This window comes from Egretta garzetta, unplaced genomic scaffold (genome assembly GCF_000687185.1).
Source record: "Egretta garzetta isolate BGI_Z169 unplaced genomic scaffold, ASM68718v1 scaffold326, whole genome shotgun sequence".
Classification (NCBI taxonomy): domain Eukaryota; kingdom Metazoa; phylum Chordata; class Aves; order Pelecaniformes; family Ardeidae; genus Egretta; species Egretta garzetta.
In genome coordinates this window covers 2,537,740-2,565,669 of record NW_009260026.1, presented here as the reverse complement: position 1 = coordinate 2,565,669, position 27,930 = coordinate 2,537,740, and the positions used below count along the sequence as shown (strand labels likewise).

The following is a 27,930-nucleotide window of genomic DNA, read 5'->3' as shown; positions in this document are numbered from 1 at the left end:
GCCCAGTATTTCCTTTTTTCCCCCTTCAGTGGGTACCTTAAAGACTGATCCTTGCCTCCAGTCTCTGAAGAGGTAGTAATAACACAGAAGATGTGTTGGAGGGATTTCTATCTCCTCTGCTCAGAACTGCAGCAGTCCTGACAAGATACTTGTTTTTTGAAGTACTCACACTTCCACTAGCATACTGCAGGTGCTAACAGTTACACATCCACATATTTTTCAAAAAAGATCATGAATCATGCACATGTCCTCAGGCTTCTGTCAGCTATTAGCGTACTCTTAGAGCACAAAAGCACAACACGTTTGTATGCTTCCCAGAGTAACTGGTGTATACACTGTTGTCATTTGCATATTGTAATAGGCATCCTTGAATGTGTGAAAGCTGCTATTCTACGTGTGATTTTACACATCCTCTAAATAACTTGGAGCTTAACGGGAAGTTCAGGAGCAGGTTTGGAACAGTCCCTGTAGGCGCATGAGAGTGGAGGGATGTTTTTGTTTTTTACTTGCTTGCAAAATAGGGATACATCCAGGTGACCAAGTTTCTCTTACTAGTACTCCAAGAGATTTTCACATACATTTCTGGGCAACTTTTGCTTGAGAGCCCCCACCCCTACTCCTCCTGACACCATAGGCACTTGCCAGATTAAATTACCAATATTTTCAAGACACTTGAGCTCTCCAGGAGATGAACTAACACCACTCTGAACTCTCACCGATCGGCGAATAAGGTAGGCTTATCAAGTGAAACAAATGCATGTAGCATAATATCCCTTGATACAGCAACTAATTAGGAAGTTGCACCATGTTACAGAGTTGGGCATTATGTTTATTCTGTTTGTTGGGAGCTGAAAATAACCTCTGAAGCTAACAGGAGGAGGCTGTAACAAGTGCCTTTGTAAAGCACAAGCCATGTTAAAAGACCTTCAAAACAACAAAATCCCTACATTTTATTTCAAATGGAGCACAGAAATTAAAGTCTCTGCTAGAGTACAATTTTCATTTTGCTATAATGACTAGAAAGTACTGCAGCCCTTACTGTAAAATCACTTATTATGCACCACCAAGGCGACTGGGACTGCTGTTTTACAAGTATAACAAGGCAGCATTCTGACCTGCTAAAAAAAGCAAGAGCAAATTCATATATAATTCTCACTTCAAAATAAGATGCAAGTATAGTTCCACTGAATTATACATTAAACAAATGCATCCCAAGGAGTGCTAGTCTCTAGAATAGGCACAGATGAAAGAGTACAATACAGATCTACTCTGTTTACATACGTACACATAGATGTATGTATATGATATGTGGGCACATACATCCCTATGACGATTTCATAATGCGTAGGATTTTTCACTATTTATGTCATACTCCCTCAAGATGACCTCAAAAGCACTTCAAATATTTATGTCTTATGACTATGCATTTGTCCTCGGGTTTAATAACACTTATTTTTCACCACAAGTTAAGTGATGCAGAGATGAAAAAGAGAACAACTTTTCAGAGGCAAAAGACAAGCAATGCTAGCAGTAAAACTGTGCAGTCCCAGTGACCCATCTCCTACTCAAATCTTAAGTATTTGGTCAGTACAGATTGTGGAAAACACATATTTTTTCATCCAAGAGTATTTTATTCTGGGCAAGCAACAGTGATTCCTGCTATGGCACTGCCCTAGGTTATCTCAAGTAATGAAATCACAAGAATTCTCCCTTCTGCATTGGACATTTTTGATTTTTATTTACTTTCTTGCTAATTTTGGGTACTGGTTAATAAAGGAAAACACACATTTCTTTGCTGGAGACAATTTGCCCGCCTTTAATAGAGAACAGCACACAGGAGCACCATCAGATCTCCAAAAACAGGCAAGCAATGGTAACAGTGTTGGGCTGTGCAGTTGTCGTTCCTTCCAGCCCTGTTTGGAGACTGGCTCTCCCAGATGTGGGCTGAGCTGCCCCTATTTGCGCCTGCTGTCACCTCAAGATTATCTCAATGCCTTATGCACAGGGATACATCTGAACTGAACCTGGAGATCAACGTCAGTGCAGGCTGTAGCAGCAGATAATCTTGTTAGGAATCCCCAGCTGCCAGGACCCAGTCACTGCTGGAAGTACTGGAGGGTACTTCTAAATGACTGGCTTTGACCCATGTTTTTCTGATGGTCTGGCTTTCTTCTGTATGGTATAGTATGTTCTGGGGAGGGGGAGAAGAAAAAGGCATTAAGCTAGGGCATTTGTAAGGGTTTTTTTCATGAACTATGTGTGACACAGAAGCTCCTAAATTCAGAACAGCACAAGCATTTGAGCCACACTGCTAAGGCAGTCTCTCAGAAGGGAGGACAGAGCTGTAATCAATAAGTAAAATGGGGTACTCTCTTGGCTCAACCATTTCCTCCATTTCAAGGTGTGGAAGGAGGAGTGGCTGCTTGTTTCATCTTTCTGAGACTATGTTTGTTACAAAGGAAAAAGGAGCCTTGAGCGTGAATCTTGTTTTCATACATATACTACCAGAATAAAGCGTGTGTACACATTATTTCACAGTAAGGGTTAAACAGCAAGTATGTCAGACAGAAGTCCGTCACAAAACACTGCCAAAAGACAAATTCATAGATGCAGATGGGCTGAGACACGAGGAAAAAATTAAGCTGTACTGCCACAGAGATGCAAAGACACTCCAGTTGATTAATTCCCCTGACCTCTTCCTCAAAACCACAACAAAGCTCTGAGATACCTCCCAAGGGAAGAGTAGAAGCCCCATTTCATGATTCATTTCAAATTGGTCTGGACAGACCACTACAAGATGTACTGCAGGGCAGAGATGTGTTAGCAAGGGAATAGTCAAGATGCTCCAAAAGGTCTTTTGTATCTAATTCTGAGGACACAAGACATACATTGCAAGAGAAGCCATGACTGAATTAGGGGAGCAGATATGTTTGGCACCCTTGATGACCGGGCTGTATGCTGGCAGCAACAGGTCTTTTTATAGCAAAAAAGAAAAAAAGAAGTTGGTAACGAATCTTACTTTTTGAACAAATACAATTCATTTGAGGACTATAAGGTATACAGAGGTGTGCAAGCAGGTAGGAACCTTTGGGAAAGGCAGGAGGAGGACCCTCTTTGGACGCATCAAGAGACAGTATAATCTGTGGACCAATTTTTACCTTTCACTTCTGAAACCTGCCTTACAGCTACCTGTTGGCAGTAGCTTTGCTGTCAAACACACCACGATTTGACCTTACAAAGGAAGTCAACCTGAAGCCCGTGTGTTCCATCTGCATTCAATACGTGGTTCCAATGATGGGTGCAAAAAAACTATGCAGACTCTCTGTGTACTGTGTAATTTTAATCCACAGAGTGTAGACAGGATTTGTTGATGTCTGCAGAGAAGTCCATCAGGGTATTGGGGAAGAAATACTCCCTGATCTCTCTTTCAAACCTTTAAAAATCCTGCCTTCGATCATCAGCCTATTCTTCCTTGGATTAGTCAAGAAGCAAGAGACCTGCAAATCCCATCCTACAGGAATAATTTGCATGCTAATTCTGCTTCAGCAATTTCATTTTTTATTTCCCACTGTTGCTCTTACCTGCTGCTGGTTTTCCCTTTGAGAATGCAGCCTGGCTTGTATGCATTCCCTGGTCTCCTGGAAAGCCTGTCTTTGGGACACCTCTGCTGGGTAGTGGGTACACACGCCTACAATGTTTGTACAGGAGAAGATGAGAACATTGGAGACCAGCTGCAACAAAAGAAAAAAGAAAGAAAAATACTTGGTTACACTTTGGAAAGCTGCCATCAGTAACAAAGCACCAGCCAGAACCCAGCCCCTTCCACGACTCCTTAATCCAAGCCGTGCTTAAACCTCAGGCTCTTAATTCCAGTGTATTCCTCTGGTCTTCAAAATATAAAATTTCCATATATGGCCTCAAATATATGTTCTTAACACTGTGTATTACTTCAGTGGTAAAAAATACAATTCCACTGGTAATTCTGTAATCTTGCTTTTCGTAATCCAGTATCTTGGAACTACTGTGACAAAAATCTATCTAAAAATGCATCACTGCTCCATCAGCTAAGACTCGTGCAGACAGATCTGACAGAGGAACACAAATATTTCCATGTTTGTGTACCTACATATTTGTCTTGAAATCATATAAAAGATACATTTAAACCATTATTTTGAAATAGTGTTTAAAATACTGAAGGGAAAATGTTGGCATTCACAAGGTTTAAGAGCAACCGAAATATTTTTTTAATCTAGTTCCAACTCAAAATTTTATGTTACTAGGTTAAAAAAAAGATATGTTTTTTTACATTTCTGTGAACATGATTACAGAAAGAGTTGTTAAGTCTGAAGCATATTTGGACTGGATAAGCATGAAGAAAAAGCTACATCACTCTTCTGTTTCCATGTGGGTTATGTTTTGTAAGGAAGCAGTCACATAACTTTTGCTGAAAACTAGTTTTGCAATCTTTTATTTTCCAACTATTTTTTAATAAAAAGGAAAAAAAACCCTCCACACCCATTGGTGGCACTTGGTTCATGCAAAATGTTTACATGATACCATCAGAAGTGGTTTTGAACATTTTCCTTGACAGAAGTCAGTCACAGTATAACTTTTTGAGAGTTGTACCAGCCGTACCGGATCTCCCTTTGAGGACAGACTCATTTGAAACATCTCTCATCTCTTCTAGGGGGAAAGACTGTCAGACCTACAAGATTCTTGAAAATAGGGATCTTTGGTCTGTTCCCTAATGAGTCCAAATATACCCATCACCTTTATTACATTTTTAGCTGCAGAATAAAGACAGTAATTTCCAGACCAGCCCATTACCTGAAAATACGGGGCCAAGCTCTGAAGGGCAGGAGGGATGCAGGGCACCCCTCAAACTCTGAGCTTACAGGCGGTGCTCAGGACTCCCCAAATCAACTTGGTCACTGCACAGGAGAGAGGAGCCACCCTTGTGTCAAACACAGACCCACATCCCAAAGAGTAACAAACTCGCCAAGAAACCCCACTGGGATTACTCTCTCTGACTACATCCATGTGCTAAGGACAGCCACAATTATTTTATTAACAACTCTGCCTTGAAACAGGATTTAGGCAGAAAAAACTCATCTTTCTGTTCAAAATAAGCAAGACCTTAAGCTACATCAAGCTGAGGGACTTCTCTGTGTGGACATCTGCCAGTAGATGGCAACACTCCAACTTCCCCAGCTCCTGCATCAAAGTCCTGCATTTTGGGGTACATCCCTAATGTGAATTCCCACACTGAGGTATCATACTACAATACAATAACCTGCAGGCTATAGATACCCACTCGCAATTACCATCAACGTCAGCTATATGTATTTGCAGATAACTGGTTTCCAAGGAGGAAACTATTCTCATCCTCTACAGATTGCTCCCTCCATCCAAAGGGTCCACACTTTGGACGGAGATAGGGATATCAAAGGTGCAGGTTATATACATGAACACAACATAAGCCCTGATCCTACATTCTCACATTCCCTTCACAATTATATTCTCATTCACCTCTTTCTAAGACTGTCTGGATTCTGCCAGATGCAGTGACCAGCCAACTTCCACCCAGATCCTGCCCACTGACCCTAATCCAGTGCTGCATCCAATGGGCATTTCAAGGTATTTTTTTGTGCTAAAGATAAGGATGAAAAATCCCCCATAGTATAAAAAACCACTAGTGCTTATTCTAATGAAGAAACAGCTGAAAAAGAGGGCAGAAATAGGGTTTTCCTAGGAGTTACTCCGATTCCTGCTCCACAGCTGCACTGATTGCAACTCACAGCCTGTGAACAACACTTCTACAAGTTCAATACAGTTAACTATGGGCTCAAAGGGGTTAACACTAAATAGTGTCTTTTGCATGGCTGGATTACAGCAAGACTCCCAGGTCCTCTCTATTGGAGCTATTCAGCTGCGCAGTAAGTGGAAAATTTGTCAGGGCATATAAAACAGCATAAGCACGCATCATATATACGAAATGGATAAAACTGAGACATACGCAGGTTTCTTTTTTAACCCCAAGAACCTGAGACTTCATTTCACTTACAGTCAATAGTGCAAACCCAAAACAAACACCCCAAAACAGCACCTCAACTCTTGCACCAAGAACAGGAGACAGCATGTGGTTTAGATGGCAGGCAACATATCAGGAGTTAACCGAGCAGAAAAGAGGAACACCTCAGTCCTGAAAACAAGCTCTTTTTAGGTATTTCTCAGTGCCATCATCAAGTCCCCCCAGTGGGGCCAGCACATGAAGATACTGTTGTCGTGATGATGCCTTAAATAACCGTGCTGTAGAGTTCAAGGCACGTGATTCATATTGTGCATTGAGACCAACATTGTGAAAAGAGAGTACAAAAAACATCATCAGACTTGACATTATTGGTAACGTTGGTGGAATGCAAAGCAATTTAATTTTTCAGCACTCACTGACGTCATTTTACACAAGCCCAAGGGACTTTATAGACTGATTTACAAGACAGGCTCAGATGACCATGCTTCATCAAGTAGGAACAAAAACTATATTGCAATGTAATTTTTAAATAGCAGGGGACAGACATCCCGTATTTATTCTGTTAAGCAGAAGCTCATTTAATTCACAGTATGGCATCTTTGCAACACCCTGGAACATAAGAGGAGAAATTACAGTGTAATGTTGAAAGTAACAAAGATCTGCAGAGATTTAAAATTGAAGCTCCTGCTATTTGCAGCAACACTTTTAATGCGAGCAAGAGCATTTTGTTCAATATCTGTTCACAATAATTTTCTTCACAGGTATTTTAAAATATATTAAAGCAAAAAAAAAAAAAAGGAAAATTATTTCTAATCTCATTAATTTTTTTTCACAGTCCTCTGCCTTAATAAAATGAATTTATATCCTGTTTGCCAAATGGTACTACTTGCTTATCAGCTTCCTTGCCATTTTGCTATGGTAACCAGCTTCAGTCCCAGGAGGAAAGAGATGATGTAGATATTAAAAAACTGATTCCCTAAGCTCCGTGGCCTGAAAAGTAAAAACATATTATGGTAACTATTTCAGACAATCTGTGCTTGAAGAGCTGTTCAAGGCACTGGGAAAATACAGTTGTCTATTTTGTAGTTGATTTCCTTCCCCTGCCTAGCTAGAGATTTAGATGAAGAAGATTCCTGCCTTTCTGATTTTGGAAGATAATAGTTCATAAAAGACTATTTCACTTACATATAACTCCCAGGTAAGCTATTAAACCTGCCTACAGTATTGCCATATTTGAGTATTTCATAAACTAACACGTTTACCCTTACAGCATCTGCATGTGGCACAGAAATGCTATCATCCTGATGTTACCAAGGCAGAGTTCTTTAAAGGTAATTCATTACCTAAGGAAAAGCTATGTACTGTTCGGTTTTTCAAAAACTACCACAACTTCTTACTTCCAACTGAAATAATAGATCACCCAATCTCAGATAACAAAACAGACCGGACGGTTTCTAGTCACTTTGATTTCATTGCACAAAGAGAGCACTGCAATGCTTTTGTTGAATCTCTCGCAGGAAACACTTTTCAATACTTTTTCCCTTGGTGACTGAAGGAAAAAAAAGAGAGATGGAAACAGTTTAATTCCATGTGTTCTAGGAGTTATGAAAACCTGGTATTACAAAATCAAAATTGAGAGCTATATTTGGCCTGACACTATTGTTACAAAATTGGTGTTTTGGGCATTTCAGGCCAGGCTGCGGAAGAACTGGGATAGCTCAGTGACCAGGGGAGAGCCTCCAGACCACCACAAAAAGTATCACCTTGCATCAATATTGCCACGCTTCTCCCTGCTGTGTTACTACTTAATTGTTCTTCAAACACCAGATGCTATTCAATATGAAATTAAGAGACAACAACGTGCTTAAGAGGGATAGCATTGAGATAAATTTTGTTAGTTCCCTACCTCTGCCAGAGGAAACAAGGCTCGCTACTGACATGAGAAGGTGGGCCATATTCCGCAGAGTATCACCACTTACTATAAGAATTACAGCTTCTGGTTTTTGCAAAGTTACTCTGCTTTGGGTCACTGCTCTTGCTGAGGCCCAGGGTTATTTCTGCTCTGAGATCACAGCACCAGACTATTCTCTGTTAGTTTCCCACACCACTAAGCAGTATTTTGTTTTTCTATTTATTTTTCATTTAAATCAAAATACTGTTTTGATATTTTCATAAAGTCCCATTTTGAAAACAACTACATTTTAAGCTTTTACTGTGGGGCAGTAAAACTGTCAGAAGGAGAAGGAAAGCACAGACATGGAGATTAAAAAGTCGTGCAAAACAATCTAGAGCAAACAACTAACTATGTAAACCTTCTTTCCAAATTGTGACACTGCTCTGTCTCTGCCTTCTACCTCTCATGATACTTGTCCAGTAGCAAATTTTTTGTTAAATTGATTATCAGTGCAACAGCTTGGTTAAAAGCAGATAATGACTGAGTTTCTAGACTACATTTCACAGAGGTTGTACACTGAATTGACAAATTGGTCCAACTATTAATTGCATGGACAGACACTGAAAGTAGCTTTGCTTTCGAGAGTTCATTTTTTTAACCATGAAAAATTATTATAAAATCTTTAATACTTATCTGAAACAATGTAAGAACAAAAATATGATGGACTACAAAAGCTCTAACTATCCAGGATATTTGTATAGCACCTATGCCTGAATTGGAGGTAAGGATAAATTCTAAAGATAAATTCTAAAGATAAAAAGCACAAACATTATGAAAAAATGTTGTAGTTATAAGGTATAGCTGGTGCTGTTTTTTAAACACTTCCCCTGAACAGCAATTAACCCTCTATTGCCTCTTTATTTACTACTATCTAATAAAAAAATTGGAACAGCTACAGAGCCATAGGCATCCTGAAAATTAAAACAAGAGACAACATCAGCTGGCTCCAAGATCAAATTACTCATGTATTTGTGCTGTATATACAACAACAGCTTTCATTTCCCAGAGCTACAACCAGCAGAGTCCTAAGACAGTGAAAACCTATAGATTATCCAGAAGCAGTTAAAGTCATATGGTCTTCTCCCAGTGTTTGGCCAGTAAAGAACAGGGTAAGTACTGGCAAAGAAATTAGGAGGAGTTTCTTATTTTAAATGTGACAAGTGCTTTTACTGAGTACTTGAAATAACTGCCACGACAAAAGATTACATCAATACACCAGAGCCTAAAAACAAATTTTCTGAAGCTGCTATGTGGTGCCTTCCCTCTCTGTTCTGCTGCCCCAGTGCAGTGACCACTTACTTGGATCTCAAGCAGAACAGAAAACTGGTTACAGCCATTATCTTCCAAAGATTTCTCTAAGTGCACATTATACACACTCAGTGTTACTGAGGCCAGCTCTGAAAATTTAAATGCTTCCCTAAGTCATAGTATAATTTAACCATCCCAAAGTAGCAGAATTTATTAGAGCGATGCTCTAGATATGCAGTAAAGCTCTTCAGTTGACGCTGAGAACAAAAAATTTCTTTGCAGAAATACTTCTGATTTTTTTTTTGCATATTCCTTCTATTTGGGAAGCCTACAAGGAGCAAAGGCTGTCTACTTTAATCTTTCAGCTAGATTCTATATTCAGGATAAAGTTACTTGCTGCGAGTGAAGCAGTGGTATGCTGGCTGAAAACACTAAAAGAACCCTGATGCCACTTGTGAATGTCTCTGTTCAAGAATTACAGTCAATAAAGACATTATACCGAAGCTGTCCATTCTGTGTATTTCAGTGACCGTCTCACCTTTCCAGCCCCGGTATATGTTGAGCTCTTAGATGTCATGCTCTGTTCTCTCAGAGGAAAGCCAAACAAGTATTGTGCCCCAAGTAAGTTCATTCTTTCCTTAGAATAAAAAATTATTATCTAATTTACCTTTTAAACACATAGTTGCAGGTAGACACATAATACACTACATCCCCCATCCAGAGTAAAAAATTAAGATTTTTATATTTTTCAATTCTTCCAGTTGTTTCACAGGACATCAAAATGCTGCCTTCTTACTTTTAACACCTCACACCTTATTCTATACAACATTTTAATTCATATACCGATTGCTGTAATTGCAGACCTTCCCACTGACTTGCATTCTTTCCCACTGATATTGTTATACAGAACATAGTATTTATGATTTGGAGGTTTTTTATAATTAAAACCTTTAAATCCCAATTTTATCAAAGAACAAAACATTACCAATACAGATATATTTTTAATAAGCATCTCAAGAGGAAACATTCCTACATCAAACTGATAAATTCTACTTCCCCATCACTGTTTTATTAGTTAATTTTTCTGCTGGGATTTCAGCGAGACCCTACTTTCTTTGGTAACTGAGAGATAAGGTTAAGAAGAGAATATACTGTCCTGACCAAATCCTGGCATAACACCAGCTAAAAGAAGTATTTCTGTGTCTACATTTTCCTGGAACTCTATCATGATCCCAGCAAAGCATCCTCTGCATGGTGGCACAGCCTGGTGGGGAGGAAGCACTGCCCTTCGCTAGCAATAAAATAGTTGGGAAGGAGATTCCCGGGTCCTATTGTCCATCCTCACTGAGTCTCCATGGCAACCAAGTTTCTGCGCATCTTCACACTTAACATACTTTACAAGCTACAAATCAGCACTGGTTTTCATGCGAAGATCCTTGATGGTGAACTGGGTGAAGCAAGCCGACAGCCCATGGCTAAGCGGGAGAGACAACCACATGGGAAGCTGCCACTGGAGGGGAAACATCCAGTGGCCCTTGGATGCAAGAGGGAGACCCTGACACAACTTAGGGGGTAGGCTTCTTCTGCTGAAATAGGGACATCTCCCCTTCCCCTGCTAACAGTTCAACCGCTGCTTTATTATTTAAATTATCACCTCTTAAGTCTTTGCAACCAGGCTGTCTCTTTCAACTCCAATGGCTTCTTATCTTAAGAGGTGGCACACCAGCCAAGTTGCAAGTTTGGCCAGTTTCATATCTGCCATGGCAGCCTCCAGAAGAAACGTGATAGAAATGGAGGGCTGGGATTGCCACAGCTCTCATGAGCAATACTGCACAGCGGCTTAGTCGGGGCCCGTTTAACAGCAGCTCACTTAACCTGACCCCAGCCAAAATCACGTGTACCATGACTGAATTCATCCCCTTGAAAGCGTGTTTATTTCTGATCCACAGAGGTACCTATGTGCCCAAGACTTCAGCAACCAAATACAATCTCACTGAAATAAAAGCTTTTCAAACAGGACTTCAAATATTAGGTACATCTCTTTGATGTCACGAAAGTGGATGAAAGCTCCTAGTCTTTCTGTGCATGACTCAGAGCTGTCATTGGGTAAACATCTTCACACACAAGGTTTGTCAAGATAATTTTGACAACTGTACAGAATTTGCCCAGATGCATGATCGCTTAGGCAATTTAGACAATGACTTTAGTTAAGAAAATTAAGCAAAGCTCTGATATTGCAGAAAAATCAGTTGTTCTGCAAATGATTGTAAGCATATTTGAGTTTGGGTTGTCTTCATGCCAGTCCCACCTGCCTGTGTGCTCCCAAGGCAGGAGGAGCTGTTCAGATAAGAAGATACAAGAGATGTTAATTTAAAACATTATAATAGAAAACATTGTAATTTAATAGAAGTTGGATTAAGAAGTATGGCTATGTTTCGAGATTCTCCACAATGCCTCTGAAGCTAAAGGAAGCTGTAATCAATGAGGAGAAAGGTCAAGAAATGTCCTTGATTCATCTTTTATATCCTATTTCCTTCCCTATCTGGTGGAAGGGATGCAAGGGAAGGAAGCCAAATGCTTAAGTTTCCTATCAGGCCCCCTTAAAATTAGTCCACTACACTGAAACACACATGAAACTGCATTTAATAGACGCTAACTAACTCAGCAAGCAAATACATATGCTCTTTTGACCTGTGATAGGAGCAGGATTTTGTTTACTTTGCTTTTCTGCATTTTTTTTTTTTTTTTTTTGGTTTGGATCAGGTTGTGCCTGGAAGCTAGTGTTTACCTACATGACCTCAGCAGAAGAGACCTCTGCAGCCCATCCTGCAGGATCCCAGTTGTTCACAGTCACCTCCACAGATGCCACTACCTGCCCTCTCCATCCTCTTGGCAAGGGGTGGCTCTGCCTTTCTCAACAGCCTCCACGCTGCCAGCAAATACACTTCACGGAGAAGTACATTCCCAAGACCTGTGGTTGCTTTCAATGTCTATGAGAAAAAATATCCATACTAAATAAGCAAAATCATGAAGATCATCACCCTCCTGCTTCCCCCCCATCATAGTGCACCCTCGTCCTTAGTGTTTCTGGGAATATTTCTGGGAGCCCTGGACTCAGATACAGGCAGTGCATCACCCCTTATCTTCCATAGTCATTTGAGCACAGGCGTCACCTCCAGGTCACTGGGAAAACAAAAATATTTATCTAGTTACATGGAAGTCTTATTTATCTGGGAAAAAAGAATGTTCTCGAATTGCTCAGCAGGCAGAAATGAGTGCCCTAAACATGGTCTGTAAGATATAAAAATCGTTATTTCCCAAGCACTCAGAATGTGTGTTTTTGGGAGGTGCTGAGTTAGGTTGGTTTTGTTTGTTTGCGTGGGAAGAAATGTAAAATTGGAGAAAGAATGGAATACAGATGGATTTTTTGGTTTTGATTTAAAGATGACCTCCTTTCTTCTTCTGTTGCTGGATTTCAAATCAAGCTGGGGCAGCTTGCCCACAAGCCATGCTCCTTCCTATTAACATCCCTATCCCAACATATATTTTTAATAAACAAAACTTACCAAACACCACCAGCAAAGTTTGAACGCTTGAAGTGTACCAGATGAGGTGAAGGAGCAGTATTTGTAGCAGATAGCAAAGATTGTGCAGAGCCACTACTAACATACAAGTCAGTTTGTAAGGGATCTGACTGGATCGCAACTGCATACTCTCCTTTAAAAAGCTGATGTGCGTTTTAGCCAGCTGTCACAGTACACTACGCTTACTTTTGAGAGAGAGGCTGCATAGAAGTCTGAGATTCGTTATCGTATCTTACGGTCTGGCTGCTTGAGCAGCGGAGCATACTGATCTCTAAACAGATTTGGTTTCAACAAGACAAAAACTATCAGTATGCAAATTCCCAACCAAATTTTAACTGAGCACAACGGACAGCTTGAAGGCACATTCTTTGGCCTTCAGCTTTGTCATATTGAATTTCAAAGGTCTACAGTAATACAATAAAGATTTTATAGAGAAGCTCCAAAAGAATCTTCAGAATTGTTTATGAAGACAAGTGTAAGACAACCTAAAGACAATGGTTATGACCAGCTCTGTTGATAACACAAACTACATGACACAATTTAGCCTGCCTTTATTTCGTTATACACAACCCCTCTTCCCTCTGCCTTTGGAGCTGCACTACTTCATTCTTCATGTGTCTTTCATTCTGCCTTTTTTATACGGTAACTCTCGTTACCATCCACCCTGGACTGCCTTCACAGCTCCCCAGACCTGTCTTTCGCACAAACGCACACACAGATGCCTGGCCTCACGATTCCAGGATCAAACGAAATGAGTATTTTTAAATTAGCCAAGATGAAGCTCATTCGTCTCTGATAGCTCCAACAATCTGGTTACTCTGCTACTACATGAGCTTTTCACAGCATATGTTACAGGGCACAGTTTTAATTGCTTTGCAGTATCTGAAGGAAAACATTTCAAGGTATACTTTCGAGGCATACATATTGAAAACATTATCCAAGTCCCATACCCCAAGACTACACCATTAATTTCTGTAATCATTATGAAATGGCAGGAAGCTGGATTCTTGAATGAAGATATGCTATAGCCGAAGGTTATTTTTGCTAGGATCTTAAACCTGCTTTTTCTCTCTGTCAAATAAGATGAATATACTGCAAATATTGGTATTACAATACTGTAAAAATACAAATGTTTAACAGAAACAAACAAATCAACCTCACTTTGCTGGAGATGCACAGTTTGGAAGAGTCTTTGAATTCTGACAATTGAAATAAGCTCGGTCTGCTGAGAATTGGGCAGGATATAAAGAAAATAAATCCAAATTTCTGTAGCTAGTGGAAAATTTTGAGTCTGTAATTGAGCATGTACTTTTATTCTCCCAAAGATTGTTACCAGAGATTATGCAGCAGAATAGGTTTTCTGAGGTGAACTTAAAATAGACCTAATATCATACTAACCTCCCCAAGAGGATACTGTACACCACAGAATTGGACTTTGAAAAACAGCGAATTATGAATATTTAAAGTAACCTAATCTGAGGAAGACAGACAGAAAAAAAACAGGGAGCACCTATTTTCGTAATTTTTTGTAATATGACAAGAAGACAGCAAAGAATCTAAGAGACCTCATGGACTATGTATTTCATTCCCCACTTGCCTCTTAAAAAACTGTCATATCCAAAAACTGATACAACAATGCTGTTGAGGTTCAAAGGGCACTGAATAGCAGTACTTGCTTTTGTTATATTATATACAGCATTTCTCTTAATCTATCCCAAATGACACTTACTTTTCCCAGAGCGGACAATATTGAACACAAACAAATTGGCTAGCAATCTATTTTCCCTGCCATCATTGTCTTTTGCACCGCTGCTTAAATATTTCATCATGGTATTAGATTTTTCATCTCCAAGAATGCAGTACCTGTGCACTTGGCCTTGCCTAGTAAGCCTTTAACAAATCAGCACTTGTATTATGTGGAGATTTATTAGTATACTTACAAAACAAAATGAGTTTATGAAAAATACTTTAAACATGGAAGATAACTGAATAAATAATTGCTTAAAGAGGAAAAATATAGCTAAGAGAGGGTTTGCTATCTACTGAAAATCAGTTACAGTTATTGCCTTTATGTCTTGGAAACAAGAGCCACATAAAAACAAATAAAGATTTTATCAAGAGATAATAATAATAAAAAATGGTATGAAGCGGTGTAAAATCTTTCAGTATGTGATCAGTTAGTTCCACGACTGTGGTTTGAAATCATAGAGTGGTTCTTTGCCATGCTACCATAATGTGATAGCATTTGTCAGTCTAAATCCGATAGGCAGCTCCTAAGCCGCTTTTGATAGGATAAAGGTATTGGATCCAGTTCTCTATTCTTGTCAGTTTAACTCTATCAACTTAAGACAGATAGAACTAGAGAAAATGATTAATTATATCTCTAAGACCTTATCTCATCAAACACTTCTTAGTGCTTTATGATAATCAGTCATAAGCAAATACGAGATATCCCTTTCAAAGGCAAAGCAGGTGGTCCTTGACAGATAGCAGTGGTAGCTGATACATCATCTGGTGCACAGAAGGCCCAAACGCTCTAATATACAACCTGCTGCAGAGTCCGTAAAATATCAGCAAACAGAAGAAAAAGTGAAAAGATGGTGAAAGTCTTAGTTCCAGATTTGCAATGCAAAGCCAGGAGTATAGAGAAACAGAACAGACTAGAAGAGAAGACTTAAATGAGTCATTTCTGCCATTGACTTCCTTCATCCATTGAGGTCTCCAAGACAGTCTTTAGAACTAATGAACTGCTCTTTTGAGAACATCAAATACCTTTCCTAAACAATAAGTAGAAAAGTTTCTCAAAAAGGTTCCATCAGAAGTTCCAGAAGATAGTTGTGTAACTCTTAAAAGACAAACCACAAAATACACTGACTCTGATGCATCTTGTTTGCTTACCAATAAAGGATCTACAAACCATATTCCTTTTTAAGAAACTATTTCAGAAATTTGTAGCAGAAATGAACTGATAAGACCAACTATTTCAACAATCTGATGCCAAGCCATTGGCATAATGCCAGGCATCACAAGGAGTACTGATCACAGCTCAGTTTGTCTAATAGCTTTGTTATTACCAGAACTTGGGCAGAAATTTCTCATGTGGTTATCTATCGGTTTGTTTGTTACATTCACGTTTAACTGAAAAGTTCACAATGTCTGCTATGTAGTTTTGGAAAACACATTCAAAAAACAAAAAAAGGGGTGGGGGGTGGAGAAGGGAGAGTGTGGTGGAATCTCAGAAAAGGCAGAATCCAAACCAAATGGTACAGAAGAGGGAAACGGAGATGAAGAAGCAGAGATCAGAACAGAGGGACAGGACTAGTAAGTTATGGACAGAGAAGCAGAAACATCTGCACTTTTTCTGGAATGGTTATACATTTCCTTCTTATAGAACCTGAAATCAAACCACTATTTTTTTCCCCACTGTTTCTTCTGCCGCAAAAATAACTTCTGATCAATAACAAACTCCAGCATCAAAGAAGAAAAGATGCACCTGGCAGTAACAGCTTCCGCTTTCGGAAGAAAAAGGTCGGCCCTTGGTCTGAATGCAGATGGAAAATGCGCTTAAGTGCACCAATTCCTAAAGTGTCTGGAAGTAGTCAAAGATCCCCAACATTGAAAATTGTCTTATTAACAGCAGGTGCAATTTCCTCGGGGGAGGTGAATAACCCTATGCCATGGCATATCAGTTTTTCCCCAGCTCTGCAGAATTGCCTCAGCCCAACTACAGTTAAATTTCACCCACCAGGTGTTCGATCAAGCCCCACGTTAGCCACTCTGTCTGTAGCAGCTGTATCAAACACACAACACACATTTCTTCATGCTATCTTGTGATTAAAAAGACAGGTAGTCTACATCTCTGCACATCTAAGTACGTAAGGTTCTACTTCTGTGCTCCAGTGTTCCTTGACATAGCTTATACAATAATCCACCACCAGCAAGCACTAGGCAACTGAATACTTCTAGCCCCTCTAAACTATTTCCAGTTTCACCATGCCTGACTTCTGAATACTTGATAGAGGATGCAACACAGGAAGGCACAGCGAGGAGATGGACCACAACGGAACTTAATCTGTTGATGAGAAAGGTTTTGGGCAAGCAGACAGTGGTTCCAGACTACTACCTTTACCTCTGTCCTTAATATATACCATGGGCATGTCCATAAAACTTTTCAACACCTGCACTTGATACCTGCTCAATGTGCGGAGATCACCACTGATCACGGAACTAGTTAATGCTGCTTCTACACTGTGCTGTGGCTTGAAGCGAGGCTGGTCTGAGCGGATCCCAAGGATGCAAGGCATTGCCAGAGCTCCTCCATTACAAATTCCTTTCCCCAGAAGAGGCCCCTTCAAAGAATTTACAGGAAAGTCCTTTCTCCTCCAAGGAAGAAGGCTGAATTCTCAAACTCCAAGCTTGAAACCTTGCAACTCCTTACGTAAGGGAGGCTGGATGCCCTTCCTGCCACGGAGAGCAGGTCTGATTTGCAGACTTTCCCCTGCTGAGCAAAGAACAGCCTTGTTCCAGCTCATGAATTACATCCTAAGGCCACACCAGCTTTTGAGAAAGGCAGAGTTCTGCTGTTGTTGCATCTGCACAACTCAAGCAAGGACAGCAAGGGTACGTAGCTACTTAGATGTTGACTCCTACTGTTCTTATTTGAGACACTGGTCAGGACCACAGGATTACTATGTCAGGTCTTCTCAAAACAGGGCAAAAGAACCTCCATCATTGAGTAGCTTATAATTAACAGAAGTGTTGCCAGTATATGCTACCACCTTCCCCACAGTATGATTGCTATATGGGTCTTCAGAGAAACAACAAATATTCGATTAATTCTCTCTCTATCTTTTACCTCATGTAGTCAAGCAGTTTGCAGTAAGACGGGTAAGGTACTGACACCATCACAATTCATTATTCACACAGAACAGAATTTATTTAATCACTGAGGCTATCTCCATTAATTTTTACAACTGTCAAGGGGTTTTTATCTTTTAAAGAATGTTATTTTTCTGAAAATAACTTTTTTCATGTATTCCCCCTTCCATCACAGCCTGCTCTGATCTGTAGGCCCCAAATACACTGTTTTCTGCCCACCTGAACATAATTCTAGTCCTCAATTTGGCAAGACATACAGAAAATGGAGGTACAGTCCAGACCTCTAGGATTATGATTCAGCCAGGACTTTAGGACTTCTAGGAGACCTTCTATTCACCAGATATCATTAGAATAGGTCCCTTCCATTTTTATTTTAGTAAATTGGCCTTTTCCTTCTGTCATTTGGCTATTACCTCCCTTTCTCGCTGTGTGTATTACAGAACCCATTTTTAATTGCCCTTCAACACCTGATTTAAAACCATTTTGTGCATTTTCAGTGTAAGCACATTGGAAATATCCTCCAGATTCTGTGCTGCGGGACTCAGTCACTAATCCATTTAAGCAGCATGAAGTGATAGGAAAGTCAAATGCAAATTCAACCAGGAGATAAAAAAATTGCTTTTCTCCTGGCCCCAGAGGGAAATCAATTTTTAGCATTTGTGCCCACACACTCAAAGATTTTCAGGTGTATAGCTGTCACCAGTTCATTAAGATGCTTTGATGATGTGATATTAGGAGCTGAAACTCTGTATAAAAAGTTTGATTTTTTAAAAGCAGTTAAAGTAAATGAGCTGCTCCTACAGTAAAGCATAGTCTTTGGGCACCCAAAATCAAATGTAACTCATGTACTTTTTTAAATTTCAGAAAATCTTAGTTCTTGTTCCCCTGCATGTTCTGGCCTAGCAATTATATCCTGAGTTTCGATGGAGACAAGACACTGAGAGGTATTAGCAAACACAGTGAGGGTCACTGTTCAGAAGTGGAGAGGCTGTTGATTTTATTTCCCACTGGAATCTGCTGGGAATAAGTGAACTACAGGATTCCAGAACAGCTTGTTCTCCAGGCTTCGCTCTGTTCAAACAGGAAAAACATAAGTTTTTAAAATACATACGCAGAGCACAAGGACTGAAAACAGGCTGTGAGATCTTTTGCTCTCACAATCACAAGCACAAATCCAGACTGGTGCTGGTCAAAGCAACTGCCTTTTTCTTACGGCTTTATTGCTTTTTAGTATTATCCTTATTATTATTAGGGGCATGCCAGTATTTCTGCCCATACTGCTTCCCTCGTCATACTATCAGATTGCCCATATCACAGATGTTTCCATTCAAACCAAGCCTTCCTAGTGGTTCCAGCAAGGAAGATGATGACTGAGTAAATCAAGTAAATAAACAGGCTCAGTCTTTCAAACCAGCATGCAAACCAACATGTATCACTACCTCTGCTAGACAGGCAAAACTCCAATCCTGATACTTCAGAGAAAGATACTTCAAGAAATCCTGCATTAGGCCAATCTATCACTAGAATAACCCACACAATTTTCTTGCCAAATCCCATAACTACGGTATTGACTCTTCAGCATGAAGGTTAATGTTTCTTTTGCTGTCCTAAATGCAACATGTAAATAGGGGAGGAGGGAGCCCTGATCTTAGGCAGTCTTCTGGGTACTTACCTGTTACAATCTCTCCCCTACCTCCAAACTTAGTTTCTGATTTTAGCTGTAGAAGGGATAGAGTTAATTTTGTATCATCAGAAACTGCACTAACAAGTGTTATATGATTTCCTACTTGATCATTAACCTGTCAAATTCAGCATAATAAATGCTTCACCAGTTTAAGGAAATACAAAAGACTTGTCACGGAGAGAATTTTAAGAACATGACAATCATGTGTAAATTAAAAAAAAAGTACTGATGCTACTTGCTACAGCTGAATCCGCAAGAAATCATTTTCCACCTTCACACAGTATAAGCAACTGCTTCTGCGAGAAGTTTTTTTCTTTTTACATTTCTTGAAACTTTCTCAGCTTTCTGTCTTGCAAAGAACTCATCTGAATCAGAGTCACTCAAAGTGACATTTTAATGCTTTTCAGGAACCAGGCAATGGTCTGGTATATATTAAGTTTATGATCTATATTTCCTTGTAGTCTATCACAACCTAATAAAACTATGTCAACAAGTGTTAAGGAGGGAGAACTACCACAGTAATTTTCCAGCCACTTTATGCCAGCTCTCAGATGCCAAACTTCTACTCCCAGTGTATCTGCAGAGCCTGCAGAGGCAGTGCATTGAGTATATTGCAATGCAAGCTGTAAGCAACTTACTGCTGGCTGATTTTCTAATACAGTGTTCAAGTGCAAGAGGTAATTCCAGGATCTCCACATACAGGAGGAGGACAGTATTTCAGGTGCAGTTTGCACTCCTGAGTTTGGAAACAGCTGCACTATCAGATAAAAAGCTTTTTATAAGCAGTACCAAGTTAATGAACTTCTCCAAAGTGTAAAGAGAGCCACATAACAGAGATCCTTAAGTGGTAGCACACTGACAAATGAGGGCTATAATTTTGTGGGAGGAATTTCACTGTAACTGCTTTTCCCTCCCCCAGTTGTTTCTCCTGGTGGCTAGCTCCACTAGCTAGAGCTTTCCTAGAAAGAGGGCCAGGAGGCCAGCCAGGGGTTTCAGGCTCTACCTGATCATTCACCCGAGCCAGGCAATCAGTGCCTGTTCAACACACTCTGCATAGCCTTTTACCAATATCCTCTGCTGCCATAGGATTTAGCACAGCAATCACGCTCAATCACCTCACAGAAACCATGAGTTTTGGGACCCTGCTGCAGCAATGATATTTTCAGTACCCCAAACACTGTATGTCTTTTTTTAAGAGAGGTCAGTCCTGAGGACTTCAGAAGAGAGGGTCTTCAAGGAGATCTCTAGAAGGCTTCCTTCCCTCCTCATTCTAAATAACTGATAAACTAAGCCCTTTGGGTATTCATGGAAAGGAAGGTTTCTGGCTATGGACTGGGTATCCCCACTAAGCCCATCTTTATACAGCCAACAATTTCACTAGTGAAGTGAGCAGACAATACTTATGGTGCCTTTTCTGATAGCGATGGGCGAGACTGTCCTTTCTCATTCACTCAATCCTTTGCTTGTAGCCCTGCTTGATTTATTTGTAGCAGCAATACGTTAATGTTATCTGACAGCTACTATTAAAGTGTCACAAGTATGTGTATGCAGTAACGCAGACGCTGCAGGGAATCTGCTGCAAGCCACTGTCTTCCCAGGCACAGAAAGCAAGGGGAGGGAGGGGAAATACCTTACAAAACAGAAAAGTTCTACTACTCTCTACCGCTCTTACTCAGAGGGAAAATTGACAGGAAAAAAAAGCTAGAGAGGCCAAACACATGCAGAAGGCATGACAATGTTGAGACAAAATGAACGCTGCAAGCTTTCCCACCTGTGTCCTGATAATTAAAAACCCCAGTAAAACCAAAACTAAACCCAACCACCCAAAGGGCACCATCCCACTCAAGTACCCACTGCAAGAAGCTGGGCAGACTCACGGTGGTGCTATGTCGAACTGATGGGTGATACACGCTGTCTAAATTTTAGGAGACATATGAAAAATATTTTCTTTTTAAGCTGCTTTCTTTACAGCAGTATACAAGTGTGGTGATAAAATGGCTTAAGTTTGGTTGATGACATTTCCTGCCGCCATGACCCCTCAAGTACTTACAGATATATTCTTATGCCACCCTGGAAAATGAGAGAGATGTTACCCTCATGTCTCATATATACAGAGCAAGCAAAGTATTTGTCCAAGGTCACAGAAGAAGCCAAAGGCAAATCCAAGATTTGCATACAGATTTCTCAAGCATCAGATTGCCCAATACTTCAAAAAAAGCATTTACCAGTTTCCTCTCTGTCTTAACCTCTGCAAGAACAGCTATACAGGAAGAACCAAGCAAAATATTCTTGCTACATCCCTTGAAGTCAGTGATGATAAAATAATCTCCACTTTATGAACCCTGAGAAGGGAAAGTGATTCCACGTCCACAATTCATAAAAGGGCTGGAACCCTCGACAGCTGTAAAAATTTCAGATAAGGATAAATAAAGCTGTTTCAGTCTAAAGAAGAACTACTTCATAAAAAGATCCGGAGAATTATTTCTGTTCTACATGAGACAGAGCTTTCATCTGGAAGCGTGAGGAGGATGTATAGGAAACTCACTGGCCATTTTTTATGGTCTCAATGAAACCATAAAGCAGTTTGTCCTAAGTAACCAAAGGACTATGGATCAAAATGATTGCTATTATAATAACGAAAATTCAATGCACCAGGTAACACAGTATAATTCTGTGAATTTTTTGAAGAACACTGAAATTAGCCTCCAGAAAGACAGTCTGAGCTGGGATGTTTGTAAGCTTCTCTGCCACACAAGCACAAGTGCTGGTAATAAAACCATGTCCCCTCTTTTGCTACCTTAAAAAGTTCTCACTGCAGATACTTTCTATCACACAAATAAATAAATTTTAGTCTGTCTTCTTTTTGCTTGAGTGAGTTGACTGAGTCAGTTCATTTAGCCTGCTAATCAAAAATGTAGCAACACTACACGAAGGGAGTATAAAACAAGGACAAAAAAAGGTGCTGCTCAGTATGGTGCCTGTGCCACCACAGGTTTGATGTGGTTTGGTAAGGATTCCACCACGCATGGCTGGAAAGAAGACTCAATTTTCTCATGTCAGAGTACTCCTAGACCCCTCCTAATAGGACATAGGCACAACAGAAGTTTTGCACAACAGTTAGGGGAAGCCAAAAGGCTGATTCAAAACATTTACCCAGGAGACTTGTACCTGTGTCAGCAGTGGTTCCTGCAGAAGCACAGCAGGGCAGGGAACTAAATCCTCCTGGAAACGATGGGGAAGCAAGCTGTAACCTATTAACTGCATAATCCACCTTCTCTCCTTCCAACACCAATATGGTTAGAAAAAACCCCACGAGTCAGATTTGCACAAGTATTTAGGCCAGATGTGCAGATAAACAGCTAAACTATTTAGACATACATTAAATCACATTAAGTGCCTATCTGCACCTTTTTAAACTGAGCTTCTTTCCCTTTATCAGATTCATAGTAATTTAATAGGAGCTGATTAGAAATGAAGGTCTCCAGGGCCAACACATAAAGTTTACTTCAGTTCACTCCAAGCTGCAAAGCCAGCCGCAAACTACTTGTTACTGTGCGAGCGGAGACCCAGTGCATGCAAAGAGATGCCAGGCGAGTAAACCGGGGAGGTCAGGAGACTTGTGTCATGGGGGACACAAATTGTGAGTGCTGAGCTCTGTGGAGAAACAGAAGATGAGACTGATGATGGCTACGTTAGCGTGCTGCAGCCCGCTACATGCCAAGCTGTGCCTTGGCTTCGAGTCCTCCTAAGGGGAGAAAAGTGCACTAAAAACAAAGGCCAAATAAAACATGCTTTAATTCTCAGTCATTAAAACCCCAGCTGCAAGTATAACTGAAGCATGTTTCTTTTTAAAGAAACAACACAACACTTTCTCCCTCCAGCCCTGTTGACTTCAAAGGCTTCAAAAGTAACTCGATGCCACGACTAGAGGCAAAGTTGCCATTAAGTGCCGACTCCTGCAGTCGCAGAGATTTTGAGGTCCCGGATTCTGTTTTGATTCCTTACCTTCAAATGAAGTAAAACAATAAAAAGAAATAAGAGAAATAAGGTGGGATGCAGTTTCCAAATGGCTGTCTGAATGCCTGCACGTATGAAAAGAGCTGTGGGACGAGTAAATGCACAGAGCCCATAGTTGCAAGACATGATCTTACATATATGTCTGATACACTCCAGTGAGATCATCTCTCCCCACTGCTGCATGGCTCATCACAAAGGATTTCTTATGTCCCTGTCCCCTCTTTTATTACAGTTTGTGCTACCAGGCTTAATCAAGTTCAGCACTTGCAGAAAACAAGCCTGAAACCCCTTTTAAAGTAACTTCTCCCACATACATATTTCACAACCCACTGAGTTTAAGTCAACAGAGCTTTGCACATTCATGGCTTTGCACATCAACTTCAACTGAAACTGAGTTTCTGTATCCACATCACACACACGGACTCGGAGAGTCCCTGAGTTCAGCTGCAGACACAGGATGGCTTGCCCTGACCCCTAATTTAGCCTCATGAAACCTTTCCCTTGACCTGGAGCCACAGGCCAGGGTCCAGGTGATCTGGTAACTTTAGGAGAGTAAAGGGAAAGGGGGACAAGGCACCCACCACACTGCACCGTGTCAACACTGCCAGTCCTTCCACCTTTGAAAATCAACCAAAGCACAAATCCCTGCGTCATCAGTACTGCACTCAGCCTAAGCACTACTGGCACATCCACGTGCTCAACTACAGAAAACTACGAGTTAGAGGGAACAGGGAATGAAGGAAAAAATAACACCAGAAAAGGGATTGAGCCCTGTGGCTACCACGTACTTGGATGAAAGATTGATTCCTTGCTTATGCTGATGATGTTCTGGTACAGACTGCACATGAACAAGGCATTCCCGAGGTTTTAATTTATTACGGTGTTTCCAACAAGCACAAACATACAAGTTACTTTTTAGGCTTTCTTGTCCCTGTGTACTTAAAACCAATTCAGCCACACTGAACCTCCTTGGCCACTGCTGGGTCTGTGGAGACAAGGATCAATCCAGCCAACAGCCCCTCCTTCCTTTCCAGTTCTCCATCAAACAGATGGGCATGCAGAGAGAGGAAAGAAACTGAGGACCAAATGGCTGAGCTGACTCATACCTTCAAAGCATCCATTTAAAATGACCAAGTAACCAGTCTTTAGGTCAAGCCAGAAGGAATACAAGTCCACATATGAAAGTATCTTGCATAAATGCAGATGCTAATCACAAAAGCTTAACTTCAAAAGAAACACACTCAAGGATGCTTCCCATTCCTGACAGTGCAATATCCAGGCATCTTGCAATCTTTCAGTTACAGTAATGGGGATAGTAGAGGACTGAGAGCAAACAATCTTGAGGGACAAGGCTGTAATCCATTTTCTGTACAAGAGGTGATAGCAATAAATTAGAGCAGTTAAGTGAGAACAAAAACAATAAAGATTTTTTTTTTTTTTTTAGCACATAATGACAGCACAGAGGACTTCAGCCCAGTTTTCACCTCTGCAGCAGACCTCCTATACAATCTACAGCTACTCACTTAATATCATCATGTGCCAGAGCCTGGTCAGGGATTATTTTTGTTTCATATCCCTTCTTGTATTTAATCAGGCCGCTCAGAGAACAGTTTACAGTTTGTTACTATGCAGCTTCACAGCATCTAGCACAATGCGGCTCCAGTCCTGATCCTGGGGAGAACAGATTAATAACAATTTATAACCAGCAGCATGGCCCGCTGGTGGCAGCCCAGAAAGGCTGGTGGAAGGCGCAGCATACACAGCGCAATTACTCTTCATGATTTAACCCTGCGGTCCTTTCCCTCAGGCAAAGGCTATCTTAAGCGCCTTCAGTGGGAGCATGGTCAGAGTAAACCCTTAATTTCTAAGAAAATAAATCAATGCATTTGCAGCAGCATAAAGAACAGTTTTTTCCTATCATCTACCTCTAAGACCTCAAGTTGTTGAATCCACTCTACTGCCCCAAACCCCAACCAACTTGCTGAGTCACACCACGCAGCCATGAAAGCTACCTTCAAATAGCAACCTGAAGCATTGTTTCTTCCTTCCAGGCCAGCCTTGTCTTCCCTAGAGGCGTATTTTCCTATGACAATGAATAAAACCTGTTTTGTTTTGTGTTTTGTTGTAAAGCAATTTGTAAAAAAGCAGCAGTGAAAATAACAAACAGACAATGCCTTTTACTTCAAATCTTTCCAATATAAAATAGGAAAGCACGGCTAAGGGTTTCCAGGCCAGCAGAGTTTTCTTGTTTTGTTTGTTTATTTTAACAAAAGTAATTCGGAAAGCATGAGAGCAGTACGTTCTGGTACCAACTATGTTATCTCAGCACTGCTGCAATTTCCCATAGCCTATGCTATTTGGAGGACCTCTGTTTCTTTCTGGTCATGAATTCAGAAACAATGATAGAGCTGAATAAAACTGTGTGCCTTGATAAATAGAAGACATAGAAATCCTGCATCTGACCAGGGCTTCCTAGCTGGTGCCTGTACAGAAAAAGCTTGGCATGGGAGATGCCTTAAAAACTCAAGTACTTACTATCCAGAAGTCACATGAAACCTGTACTGCCCTGAACCCAGCCTTATCACCAATCTCAAATTTTCCTCCCTACCCTTCATCTGCAAAGGGTATTGAATGTGTTGAATATGTCAACAGGGAATTCACAGCCAGAACAAGTGAGCACCATGGATGATGCAGACAGGCAGAAAGCCATGCGGGTGCCCTAATGATAGCAGTGACCCTCCTAAACGGAGCTCAGGACCCTGTTAATGCAGCCATGTGAATGTTAGCTGGCGCAGACGGACTCACATGTGGCTGCAAAACATCTTGCAGATGTAGCCTAGTTCTCTCTGCCGAGGCCGAAGAGCTCTGTTGTTGGTTAACAGCTGGCCCTGAGCAGGACACCCTGAGCAGTGGGAACAAGAAATGTCAGGGTCTGACCAGCTGAGCCTCCCCTTCAAAAATCACAGCAATTGCGCATTGACTGGCAGCTCTGGATTGTGAATGAATGGCACAACTGAGAACCTGGTGGGGAAAACGCCACAAGAATTGCCTTAATTTTAAGCCGTAGTACAGAAATCTGCATTTCTTCAGATTAGGGAAGGGAAAATGTGACAGGATCAACCTACAGTACTCTGTCATTGCCCAAGTCTAGAAGACAAGTTAGCAGCAGCACAGTGCGGAGCTCACAGTGTAATTTCCCTCCAGACTACTCTAAACTTGGAATGGGGGTTTTTCCAAATTTATTGCTTCTCTGATTTCATAACAAATTAGCTCCATGTACCATTACAAGAACTGCTTTGCTGTCAGCCCTGCAGGCTTAATTTGGGGTCTGGGAAGCAGAGGGCTCTTCCCTTCTCACACATTGTCAACAGCCATACAAGGTTTTGAACACTGAGTTCCACCCACGCTTGTCCTTGTACAACCCCAGTGAAGCCTTCCACAAGGTTGGACAGGTGTAAAATGACAGAACTTGACCTAAAACAGCACTAAAAAGACAAAACTGGGAAAAAAAAAAAAAAAGCTGTTGCTTTGACAGTACATATTAGACTCGAATCAACTGAGAGTTTTCAGTTTGTTTGTTTGGTTTTTTAAAAAGAACATCAATGTATCAAATGAGAATGAAGATAACTGAAGGAAAGGGGTAGGAGGAACGAGGATTGCTGCCAACAGTCAATGCAGTAATACTGTTTTTGTGGAGCGTGTGTTCCCTTTAAAAGTGGCCCAATAAGCTAGTGCTACAGCCATCCTGCTACTCAAGCACTGCGAGAATGTAAAATAGATGGTTAGAAACTGGTGTCGCAGGCAAACTTTCACAAGTTTCACAAGAGTAAGAGACTCTTGAATCTGATTATCTTTTTTCATCTCTACTACACAGATCTCTCACTGATCATGCATACTATGCATCAAACTAGCAAAGAAACAGCTCCTGTTGGGTGCCCATGCTAGCTGGAGTAATGTTCTTATTGACAGGCAAACAGGAACAAAGCCTCTATATTAAAATAATCCAATTTAGACCTGAATTTAGTTGCGTACACTAATTGAAAAGATTGCCCCAAAGCTGCAGTAGTCCTAAATATGCTGAGTACGCGTGCAAGCAAGCATGTTGTCGTGATGCTGACAGATGATTAATTTGTTTGTGTAGTGAATAACATACAAGTAAGAAGTGGCTGGAAATGTATTTATAAAACATGCGCTATACAAATCTAATCTCTGGTAATAGTCCTTGGATTCTAGCTGCTGGCCAGCTGGGTGCCACTGAGTGACAACTTTGGTATAAATTTCTGTTTGTGGCTAAAGGACTAAGGAACTTCAGCTGAAGGGCAGATATCTGAGGAAGGGCCAGCATAGGCTATCCTAAAATAACGTTGTTTGAAGAGGTAGAAAAAATACTTTAATCTTCACCTCAAATTTACTCACAGCCAGGGTTTTTTGGTTTGAACACTGTCCTCTGGTTTAACTTAGTCTTCCCTCTTTCTCAGTTGTCTCATATTTATATATGAAACAGGGTAAACAACTGTATTTTAAAATATTCAGC

The 27,930-nt window shown here is 40.6% G+C and overlaps 1 protein-coding gene across 1 annotated transcript in view; it reads right to left on the bottom strand.

Moving 5' to 3' along the window:
* ADCY5 (adenylate cyclase 5) overlaps nucleotides 1-27,930 on the bottom strand; it is a gene marked incomplete at its 5' end in the record, with an annotated part of 223,594 nt that overhangs the window by 88,503 nt on the left and 107,161 nt on the right. Inside the window, one exon of the mRNA XM_009640836.2 lies at nucleotides 3,582-3,731. Coding sequence (XP_009639131.2) covers nucleotides 3,582-3,731 — 150 coding nt within the window. The remainder of the gene's footprint in view (nucleotides 1-3,581; nucleotides 3,732-27,930) is intronic.